We start from the raw sequence: 12179 nt of genomic DNA on the forward strand, positions 1-12179 counted from the left end.
TCATAGTCATAAATTTAGATACACAGTCATAAAACACACAAATATTAGAGGCCTCACGCCTACAGTAGAAAAAACAGATTATTTTGAAATAAACTGTATTAATCAATGGCAAGGAATATTAAAATTTAAATGTAGATAGAAAAAGCATAAAATCTGGTTCCATCTTGCGGATATTTATGCTGCCCAGCAGAAGTGGTCGGTCTCCAAGGTAGACAGCAGTGATGATTGGTCTCCTGGGCAAGATACTGTAAACAAAAGATACACGAAATGTTGCACTTTTGTAGTTTGCTTATAAAATAATCATGATGTCATCAGGGCTGTGGAGTCTGTAAGCCAAATCTCTGACTCCTCCTTTCCCATGACACTGACTCCATGACTCTAGATTACACAGCCCTGCAAGGTCTGTGGAGTCAGTAAGCCAAACCTCCGACGACTCAATTTCCTTGACACTGACCCCACCAAAATCATGACTCCGACTCCTCAATTTCCATGACTCCGACTCCACAGCCCTGGATGCCATCAGGGGACAGCGCTGCATTTGTGGCGCCCCTGAGGCTCAGTCGCCACAGAGGTACTGCCCCTCCTCCTGAGGTGTGGTATCCCACCATCCAGGTAAGATAGAGACTCCCAACCACACTCCAACACCTGCACCCCAAACCACAAAGTAGTGTAGCAAAGCACCTTCGGCGGCTCCCTGCTTGGAGTGTAGCAAATCACCCATTGGTGGCTCCCTTCTTGGAACACGAAACGTGCTGGGAGGTGGGTGGAGTTAGATTACATTACAAGGAGCGGGAAGAGTTTAGGATTAGAGGTCAGTTGGTTTGAGAGTTGGAGAGAAGAAAATCCCTGGAGAGAGGGATAGATGGATGGAAGTGCTGCAGCAGATCCCAGTGACCTGGGTCTGCTGGCACGGGAAAGGAAGAGAGAGAGCAACATAGACTGAAAGCCTGATTCTCCATAGAAAGAAGGGCTAGTACGGAACGTGAGGAGTAAAAGGGAACAGAGGACGTGGGTTAGAAGAGAACCCTTCTTAGAAGTTCCAAGCGCAAGGCTGGGGCCCGGTCCCCGAGGTTGTATGGATACTAATGGTCCTGCAGCAGACACCGGAAGAATAGAAGTAGTGACCACTTTATTCCTACACAAAACTTGGGGGCACAATGGCAACTGGATAGTGAGCCGGGACTTAGTAGCAAGAAGTCCCAGAAGCAGGCTACAGCTGTCTGCCGTACAAGTAGGGTTCAAAAGAACATCGGACAGGAAGGAGGAACTCCAGTGTAACTCAGTACTAGGAGTACTTCACTCAAAGGCGCTATAAGAGGAGACGTGCAGAAAAGGCACATATGTTGGCGGAGTGTTGGAAAGGAGTATTCCATCTGGCCTGGAGGTTGACTGAGTCCCTGACCCGGAGGACACGGCACGGAGGCAGGCACCTGTTTGTACAACAGACTGTGAGTAAAGCTTTGGAACTACATGCCCTGGTGTCCTCCACTTATTACCGCGCCAACCTGTCCAGCACTGCTACATCCCCTGCGCCTGACACTACACCATCTACGTATCACTTCACCTACTCTGCCCTGGGACTACAGCCCTGCCTGTGGAGGGCTATAACATCACGGCTGCACCACACCATCTGTCCCAGAGGATCTGACTGCAACGTCGGCTTACATCTTCATTGCCGAACACCACAGGTGGCGTCACGACTTACACCTTGACACTGAACATTTACAATGGGCGCCCAGGGCCACGGGCCGGGTTCCAGCTACCGTGACATCTCCCATTGAGGACCATCGGGCCCGGTACCGAGTACCCCACTGCCCTGGGTGTGAGGGCGACCCACATTCACTTACCACAGCATCTTTTACCACAGCACCCACCCATCCACCCCCCAAAAGCATCTCAAAACAATTGCAGTGAAAGAAGTAGGGATAAAAGCTTCAGTCACCGCTCTGAGACAGATGGTCATCAGAGGGCGGCTGTGAAACAAGCAGCACTGACCACAGAGCCTCCCCCTAATGACGATCCATTTCGCAGTGGTGATAGAAGCTGTAAGGCAGCGCTGCGGTCCCTTCTCTCTTCTTCTTTCACTGTAATTGATTCAGGATGTCATCGGGGGGGGGGGGGGGCGACTGAAACAAGCAGGAGAAATGACTGCAGCACCGCCTCCTAGTGACTATGCATTTCAGAGTGACCACAAAAGCTGTGGTGAAGAAAAGCTGTGATAACAACGCATCACCACCCCCTGAAGACGAAGTCCTGATTATTTTCAAATTACCACAGCTTTTTTTTTTCACCACCGCCCCATGGTGACGTCTCAAATTAATTGCAGTGAAAAAAGCAGGGAGACGTGGCTGGAGCGCTGCCCACAGCTTTTGTGGCTACCCTGAAATGGATCGTCATTCACAGCCGCCCTCTGATGACATGCCAAATTAATTACAGTGAAAGAACCAGAGAGAAGGGACTGCAGTGCTGCCTTACAGCTTCTATCATCACCCCGAAATGGATTGTCATTAGGGGGCGGCTCTGTGGATCACTTCTCCTGCTAGTTTCACAGCCGCCCTCTGATGACTGTGTGTCTCAGGGTGGTGTCAAGTTGAGGGGCAATGCTACGCTCTTTTATCCCTACGTCTTTCACTGCAGTTGATATGGGATGTCTTCAGGAAGGGGCAGTAGTGAAGGATGCTCTGGTAAGTGAATGCAGCGCCGTCCTCTGATGACATCATGATTATTTTCTAATAAAGCAAATTACAAAAGTGGTTAGCTTTCAAAAACAGAATATTTTATGTACTGGACATTTCTTTAAGAACAGCTGCAAAGTTTTTAAGGTGGTGAAAAAAGCTGTGGCAGGTGAACTCTGGAAAACGGAGGGGGATCGAAGCTGCAGGAAATGACTGATGTCCCGTTTTGAGATTCCCCAGGCAATGCTGGAACACAAACAGAATGTCACCAGGAAGAAAAGTAAGAAAAATACATACTGAGAACAATAAAGCACTTTCAAATAAAAGTAGTAAGCAGCAAGGTAGTGGCGAGAAAATAAAATATAACTTAGGCTGTGTGCCCACGTAGCGTTTTTTAAGAGTCTCCGCTGCGTTTTTAAATGCGCAATTCTGCCGCGGAAACGCTTAAAAAAAAAAAAGCATTCCATGCATTTGTAAGGCTGTGTGCACGATGCAGATTTGCAGCGGTTCCGCAGCTGATTTTACCGCGCAGAAACGTTGCATATCCGCATTGTGATGTACAGTAGCCTTTAAATCAATGTAAAAAAAAAAAAAAAACGCTGTGCAGACGCTGCAGATTTTTCCGCGGTACAAAATCCGCAGCATGTTACTACTTTTGTGCGGTTTTCCATCTCCCCTGTCACCAAATCCGCAGGGGGAAAACCGCGATGTAAAACCGCAAGAAAACCGCATGAAAAATTGAAGAAATCCGCAGGAAAAATGCAGGTCATTTGACCTGCGGATTTCTTCCATTCTGTGCGGAAAAATCCGCAGGGCCAAAAGTCCGTCTGCACTCAGCCTAATAGAAAATGCACATGTTGTGCCAATGATGCGTTTTTTACCGCTGTGGAATCGCTTAGTGGTAAAAAAAACGCAGCATGTTGATTAATTTTGCGGAATCGCCCGCGATTCCGCATGCCATCAATTATATGGGCGAAAACGCATAGGAAAACGCTTGACAATCGCGTCAAAAACACGTGTCAAAAAGCGCATACGTTTTCCCTGGCAAGGGCATGCGTTTCTGCTCAGGAAAAAATCGCTTGAAAAACGCTACGTGGGCACAGAACCTTGATAGTTCCTTAAAAAGGCCAACGGTCTAATGTACCAAATACAGACAAATGACATACACTCAAATAAAAAAACCTTGCTAGTTGATTTCTCCTTATGTTGATCAATTCAAAGACTTAAGTCCAAAATTGATTTGTTCAGGTATCACATTTCCATCCTGCATAGTAGTATAAACCACCTTGGATCATATAAATAGTATCCTGCTAATGCCAAGGATTAGGATCAGTTCAACTGACTTAAGCTCACGATTAATATGTTCGAGTGGAGGATCTGTCCAAGGCATTTGGAGGTTAAATAACCTTGACTAAAAGAACACAGACTACGATGGACCACAGGAGATAATTGGGGTTATGGTCATCAAGGGGTGCACCTGGATACCGTTGTGGTGGGAGTTGATGTGTTAGTGGAAATTGTTCCCCTCCCTCCTCTGGATAGCCAGGACCTTTGAAAATTCTGGAGCTCAACCTGGGAAGACCAATGAATAAACTGGATGAGACTGCTCTTTTATATTATTTGTTTTGTATACTTCTACCCATGATTGATTGTTGATACATAGCTAACTGTGGCACGATTGTGCTAATTAGCATGCCATCCTTTGCAATAGTAGGATACTATTTTCATGATTGAAGGTTGTTTTACTACTATTTATGGTGGAAACGTGACACTCGAACATATTAATTGTGAGCTTAAGTCAGTTGAACTGATCCTAATCCTTGGCATTAGCAGGATACTATTTATATGATCCAAGGTGGTTAATACTACTGTGTAGGATGGAAATGTGATGCCTGAACAAATCAATTTTGGACTTAAGTCTTTGAATTGATCAACATAAGGAGAAATCAACTAGCAAGGGCTACAGGCCCTATTGATGTGGAATCTTTTCCCTTTATATTGAGGTATTGGGTCCTACTATATATATATATTTTTGAGTATTTGTCTGGTTGTGGTACATTAGACCGTTAGACCTATTTGGATTGGTAGCCTCCAACCCCCCTTTTTTTTACCACTTTCAAAGAAACTAAAAAGTTACAAATGGTGGTAGAGAGAGTCTAAAGCTAGATACACAGGACATTTTATGTATCTTACCACCCCTTTAAGATATGATGATTAGCTGGCTGGCGTGAACTTTCTTAGTTGGAACAAAACTAAGAGGACCTGGTGGCTATCCTGACAGACAGACAGGTCTGGTTTTGGAATTAGTTTTATTTTTTCATGAAATTACAATTCTGTATTGTGCCCCTTTTTTGTTACCTCGGTATAAATTATGTGGGAAATGTGATTATTTGCTAAAAAAAAAAAAAAATACGTAGTCTGAGAAATGGCCTCTTTAAAGGTGCTAGCAACCTACTTAATGTGGAAAGTCTAAAGGCCCTGTCACACACAGCGAGATCGCTGATTTTGTGACGCATCAGCAATCTCGCCAGCGTTCTTGCTGTGTGTGGCATGCATCAGTGAAATCCCCCCTGGCCGTTTATCGCTGATCGTACAGAAATGTCCTGGGCCATTTTTTTGATCGTCGGTCTCCCGCTGGCCAGTGTGCATCGCTGCTTGTGGGAGCGGGAGAGCAACGATCAACGAGCTCCCAGCGCTGTAAGCAGACGCTGGGAGCTGGTATCCAAGGTAAATATCGGGTAACTAAGCGCGCATGTCGCTGTTACCCGCTGTGTACCTTGGATACCTGCTTGCACACGCCGGGAGCTGGTATCCAAGGTACACAACGGGTAACTAAGTGACGCGCGCGGTTAGTTACCCGATATTTACCTTGGATACCAGCGTGATCGCTGGTGAAATCTGCCTGTTTGGCAGCTCACCAGCGATCATGTAGCGACGCACCAGCAATCCTGACGAGGTCACATCATTGTCGGGATCGCTGGTGCATCGTTTAGTGTGACGGCACCCTACACACCAGAAGGTCTGTGAGATGTGAGATCAAATTCAGTGCTGACCTCTATCCTGGTACATGTGAAGATTTTCCAAAGAAATAAAGCAATTTTTCAGTTAATCAAAAATGCGTAAATGTTGGCCAGAATATCAGTGATTTTCCTCCATGGGAGGTGGTGGCATATTTGATGGGCAAAGGCAGTTTTCGAGGACAATATATATTTTGATATTTTTCTGCATGAGCGAGCTTAATTTCCAATGCTTTTACCTCCAGAAATGGCGAACTAGCCATCGATACAGCACTGTATCATGTACAGAAGCCAGATGACCATCTCTGGGTAGAGCGTGGAGACGCCTCATGGCTTCAGTATCAATCGCTATCTAGTGGTTCTTTTTACTCCTTGAGTTATTGAAACTCTAAAAAAAAAAAAAAAAAAATAAAATAAAAAAAAGTGTCCTGCCAAAAGCTTGTAATACACATTATTTCTGTTTCTTTTCTCGATAAGGACACTGTAAAAAGTGAAAATAGGAAAAATACAAGAACTAATAAAATGACCCCCTCATCCCTGGCAACTCCTGCAGCAACCATCTACAGCTCCAAGGTTCGTATCTCTAGACTTGTTCTTTTTTCTGACTCTACCATAGGAGCAGATGAACTTGATATTTCGGGAATATATCTCTGTTATAATGCCATCTGTTTTCTCAGATCAATTCTTATGAATAATTAGGTAGCTTTATTTGCCTGGGTGTGTGGTGGCATTAATCATTGATTAGTTCTGTATTTGTGATGGTTTCTAAAGGGAATATATCAGCAGGCTTGTGCTATGTAATCTGATAGCTGAATGATGTAGGAGCAGAGACTCTGATTCCGCCAATGTATCACTTACTGGGCTGCTTCATGCAGTTTTGATAGAATCCCAGTTTTCTCTTCTGTAGATGTATCTCTGTCCACAACACTGGCAGCTTCCTGCGTACACTGTACATTGTCAGCAAGCAGTCAATCAGTGGTAGGGGCGGGATTACACAGATTAGCATGACTGTTCTGCACCTGCAACCTAGTCCATTAGCGATAATCTCTTGTTGATAAAACACTGATTGTATTGAAACCATAACAAGCTGCTGAGCAAGTGACAAATCACTGGAATCAGACTCAGCCCCTATATCATGCGACTCTCGGATTAAGCAACAAAAATATACAGACAGATTCCAATGACTTTGATATAGGGTCTAATGGTTAAATAGATTTATAAGTGAGGCAATACTCCCTGGGATTTACATATCAATAAAATCGAAAAAGCCCTTCTGAAGTATATGAACCCTAAGACTAGGATTCTATGCTTTCGCTGCCTCGTGGTTGAAACCTCATGAACATTCTGTGGCAAATGGACACACACATTTTGGAGTAAAATTGGTAAAAATTACTGCTGCAACATAGACACCCAGGCTGAGAGTGTATCACATGTGTAGTCATACCTGTTCTTTTTATACATATTTTTTTCCTCAGTCTTTAGGCTGAGTGCAGACGGACTTTTTGGCCCTGCGGATTTTTCCGCGCAGAATGGAAGAAATCCGCAGGTCAAATGACCTGCATTTTTCCTGCGGATTTCTTCCATTTTTCATGCGGTTTTTGTGCGGTTTTCCATCGCGGTTTTCCCCTTGCGGATTTGGTGACAGGGTAGATGGAAAACCGCACAAAAGAAGTAACATGCTGCGGATTTTGTACCGCGGGAAAATCGCGCGGGAAAATCCGCAGCGTCTGCACAGCGGTTTTTTTTTTTTTTTACATTGATTTTAAGGCTACTGTACATCACAATGCAGATATGCAACGTTTCTGCGCGGTAAAATCCGCTGCGGAACCGCTGGAAATCTGCATCGTGTGCACACAGCCTTAGACTTAGCGCTGCGTTATTACTTGTTAATCTTACTTTGGCATAATTTTCATTTTACATAGAAATGAGATGACATCTGTATGTGCGGAACTTTAAAATTAATTTCTGCTTTCAGAAACAGTCACTAAAAAAGCAGCCATCAATGTCAAGTACAGCATCAACTCAGAAGAAAGATAGAACATTACAGAAGTTTGGAGAATTCCTACAAAGTTCTCCTTCCATCTTTCAGACCAAAGGTATTGTGCATTGAGTGTTGTGCTCTTCTTTATTCCTTTACTCTTTACCCTCTAAATTGAATTGATTTTGGGACAAGGATATTAAGGGAAGCACTGATTTTTATTTTTTTTTTATTTTTTTTTTTACCCCCCCAGCAAAAAAATTCCTTCAAACTATAGGAGCCCCTAAGCCAACAGGTGGTAACAATGGCCAAAATGCTGATGAAAGTAAGCCGAAAAAATCCCGAAGAAAATTATACAGTACTGAAATCTCTGCTCCACTAGACATCCCTGCTCATGCAGTAAGTGCACAATCCGTTTAGTTCATGAATTCATGTTTTGTATTATTTGAAATTGTGTAAAAATGGTTAAAAATGTACCATATTTTTTTAACTATAAGACGCACTTAGGTTTTAGAGGAGGAAATTAGGAAGAAAAAAATTGAACCAAAAAAGTGGTCAATTCTGTACTTAATATTCCCTAACCTGGTATACATGGTCTCCTCATCTCGATCCTGATACACATGGCCCCCCTCATCCCTACCCTGCTATGCATGGCCCCCCTCATCCCTAGCCTAGTATGCATCGCTCCCTCATCATTATCCTGGTGTGCATGGCCCCCTTTTCCCTATATCCCTATCCTGGTAGGAATGGTCCCCCTCATCCCTAACCTGTTATACATTTCCCCATCTCATCCTAGTATGCATGGCCCCATTCCTATCCTGGTATTCAGGGCTCCATCCATAACCTGGTATGATTGGCCTCCATTCCGGTCCTGGTATACATTGGCCCCATCAGAAAACATTAAAAAAAACAAACATTGCACTTACCTTCCCAGCTCTCCCTCGCAGCATCCTGTTTCGATGCCAGCAACTGCTTTATACTTGTAAGCAGCGCATGGCAGGGAAGTCATGCGCTGTTTGGAAGCCAAAGGGCAGCTGCCGGAATACTCAATACTCTGCACGCCGGGACTGTGTGCGCACAAAGCAGTGAGTATTTGTTGCTCTCTAGCGAGCACCCGGAGCCTTCCTGCAGCTGCCGGGCGGTCTCGTGTGCCGATACTTAAGAGGAATTAATATTAATGGAATGGGGTGAATATTCAGCCGAGATCCCAATCTGTGCACACGCTGCTTATGATGGCCCACGGCTTCAGGAAAATGGCAGCCAGGAAACCAATGATGCACTCTGCTCACTGCTAACACTGTGCCACAGCATCCACCACACTTCTGCTGCCGCCGTAACCCTGAGGAAGGAACCCTGCTCTACCACTGCCACAACCCCCACCCCCTGGTAAGCCTACATCCGGCACCCCCCATTTTCTTCCCAAATTTGGGGGACAAAAGTGCATCTTACAGTCCGAAAAATATGGTATTTGGTATCTCTGCTTTCAGAAATGTCCGATTTTTCCAAATATAAAGTGAATTAATCCAATCGGTAAACGGCATAACAAGAAAAAAATAAAAACCCCAGGACTAAGTTTTTTTGGCTGCCGCAACATTGCAGTGAAATGTAATAAGAGGCGATCAAAATATCATATCTACCCGAAAATGGTATTGATAAAAATGTCAGGTCAGGAAGTAAAAAGTAAGTTCCTCACGCAGTCCCAGATCCCAAAAAATGGAAACGTTACAGGTCACAGTAAATGATGACCTAAGCGGAAAAAAATTTTTCTTTCAAATTTCAAAAGTTGTTTACACCGCTAAAAACCAAAAAAACAAAGCTATACATAGTTGGTATCTGCATACTCGTACTGACCTGGGGAATCACATCAGGTCATTTGTATAGTATATTTAACATGGTAAATTTTTAAGAAAAAAAATTGTGGAATTGCAATTTTTTTTTTTTTTTTTTGTGGTTGTTTTTGGTTTGTTTTGTTTTTTTACAACTTCAGCACCCTTGGAAATTTTTTCCCACTTTTCAATGCAACATTTGATATAATGAATGGTGTCATTCAAAAGTACAACCACAAAAAAACAAGCCCTCATTCGGCTGAAGGAATTGAAAAATAAGAAAATTATGGCCCCCTCTTAGAAAGAAATGAAGGCGTATAATTGAAATGTCATGGAGTACGTAGTATATTGAGCTGGTACCACAGCTCCGTATACAGTACAGTTACCATTCATGGGTAATGCATCTCAGCTCCCTTCACACTGACAGGCAGCTGAGCTGCATTACCTGAGAACATTCACTTGGCATTGTACCCGGATGTGGTTCTCCACCTCTGTACACTGTGTACTTCTGGCCGTTGTGGCTCTGCTAAGTTTTGATTAGTTGGAGTCATGTGTGATTGATCCCTCACCGATTGTAATATTGATGAACTGTCCTACAGCTAAGGGATCACTATTAAAGTCGTGGACAGTTATAAGCTGCCTGTTTACTTAAAGGGAACCAATTACGTACATGCCGTCCAATCTGTGGACAGCATGGTATAGAAAAGGAGAAGCTGAGCAGAATGAGGTTTGTTGGAAAAGATTCAGCACAACTTGTATTTCTTTATTGCCTCATTGGGGGACACGGGTAACCATGGGTGTATGCTGCTGCCACTAGGAGGCTTTCACTAGGGAAGAAAAGTTAGCTCCTCCACCGCAGTGTACACCTACCGACTGGCACAAAGCTTGTCAGTTTTAGCGTAGTGTCAGTAGGAGGCAGACCTGGATCTGACTGCAGATTTGTTTGTTTGTGTTTTTTTGTTTGTTTTTTTTTTCCTTTGGTCACCTTGTTGTGTCCTATTAATCTTTTCTGTTTTAATTTTCAAGTTCTTCTCTACAGGGTGTAACTTCTCACCCTTTTTTCCCAAAAATGTAAGCAACCGAGAGAACAGTGTGTTGCGTCCACATCGTACTCTCTGGTCTGCTGGACAGAACTTTACCCCTGGACACTTCACAAGCATGTCTTAGGGCGGTTCATGGCTGCCGGTCCTTGCCTGTTCCTCACCCCAGCCCTCTCCTTTGAGCGGGCCGGGAGGAAGACAGTTGTCACTCCTCAGTGACCCTCCTCCCTCAGGGTGGACACCATCTTCTTCACCGTCTGGGACCACGACGGTACGAGAGAGGATGCCTGTTTCTAATGACATCTCCACCCCACCCCCCCTCACCTGGGGAGTGGGGAGGCTCCTGATGTCATCTTCTGAATGGAGAAGAAAGTGCAACCACCGAAATAGACTAAATATTTAGTCCCTAGGCTTTCTGGGCCCTTCTTCCTTGTCACGCCGTCTCCAAACCCCCCCCCCCCCCGTGCGTACCAGCCGATCAGCTTGTCAGGCTCGCTCTCGTTTTTCCGTCCTATGGGGAGTGCCTGTTTTTTCCTTTCCATGCCCCAGTCTGTGCACTTCAGCCAATCTGAAGCGCTCGAACACTTGCGGTCACTTCGCTCTCAGCGTGGGCTTTCAGCGTGCCTTACCTGGGCTCACCCCTTCCTTCTCCTTCACTGTCTCCAGCTCCGATTGTGTTACATTGCCTTCTGCGTTTCCACAGCATTGTTTTTCTATGCAGCAGCGGCCTCTCTCCACATGAGGTTCTCTGCATCCAGGACTGGGTAGACTCTGTCCAGGCTATATTTTTTTTGTCTTCTCTCCTAGGCTTAGCCCTTCTGCCCAGACCTCTACATATTCCCAGACCTAGGAAGCCCTGCTCCTATCCCTCCCCCACTATTATCCACAATACCTGTGCCCACTGTAAAAAGAAGTGGCCCACAGGTCAGACCTCGGCTTTCTGTCCAAATTGCAGCCCAACCACCATGCAAGTCTCAAATGAGCCGCCCGAGACGAAAGCACACACCCTCCCCCTTTGCCATTTCTCAATCAGTTAATTACCTAAGTAAGGTATCCCAGTCCCTATTGCAGGTCCTTGAACGTTTACCTAACCTGTCAGCCATCAATGCTCCAATTGTTCTTCAGGACGAATCGCAGGCACCTACCCCTCTGCATGGCAGATCAAGGTTGCAAGAAGTGGGCACACTTGTTTTTGTCTGGTTCCTCTTCTCCCTTTACACCCTTCAGCCCTTAGTGTTGCATTCCTCCTCCCCTGAATGTCCCTGGGATCCGACTTTGATTCCCAGTCGGAATCTGATCCCGACACAGACCAAACTTCCAAGCTCCAGGATATGATCGACAACCTGATATTTGCCGTCAATCAGATCCTAAGTATTAAGGAAGAGGAGTGTCCTACCCCAAATCACTCTCTCATTCAAAAAGGCAAAACTCCCTCCCTGGGTGTTTTTCCAATCACAAGGAATTTGAGGGAATCTTCACAAAGCAGTGGGAACTCCTAGAAAAGCGCTTCCCAGGTAGAAGACAGTTGAATATCTTGTATCCCTTCGGTCCTGATCTCAGCAGAATCCCTGGCCGTGGACCCTCCAGTTTCAAGGCTGTCAACTAAGACTGTCCTGTCACTCCCTGGTGGCTCCTCCCGTAAG

The 12179-nt window shown here is 44.9% G+C and overlaps 1 protein-coding gene across 5 annotated transcripts in view; it reads left to right on the forward strand.

Annotated features, from left to right (window-relative positions):
* The window catches only part of KIF20B (kinesin family member 20B), a 257621-nt gene that overhangs the window by 220525 nt on the left and 24917 nt on the right, over positions 1–12179 (forward strand). For all 5 annotated transcript variants that reach the window (XM_073585893.1, XM_073585891.1, XM_073585894.1 and 2 more), the window contains exons 31-33: positions 6170–6265; positions 7668–7788; positions 7924–8069. In XM_073585893.1, coding sequence (XP_073441994.1) covers positions 6170–6265; positions 7668–7788; positions 7924–8069 — 363 coding nt within the window. The remainder of the gene's footprint in view (positions 1–6169; positions 6266–7667; positions 7789–7923; positions 8070–12179) is intronic.

Source organism: Dendrobates tinctorius, unplaced genomic scaffold (genome assembly GCF_039654945.1).
Source record: "Dendrobates tinctorius isolate UK_male_01 unplaced genomic scaffold, ASM3965494v1 ptg000089l, whole genome shotgun sequence".
NCBI lineage: Eukaryota > Metazoa > Chordata > Amphibia > Anura > Dendrobatidae > Dendrobates > Dendrobates tinctorius.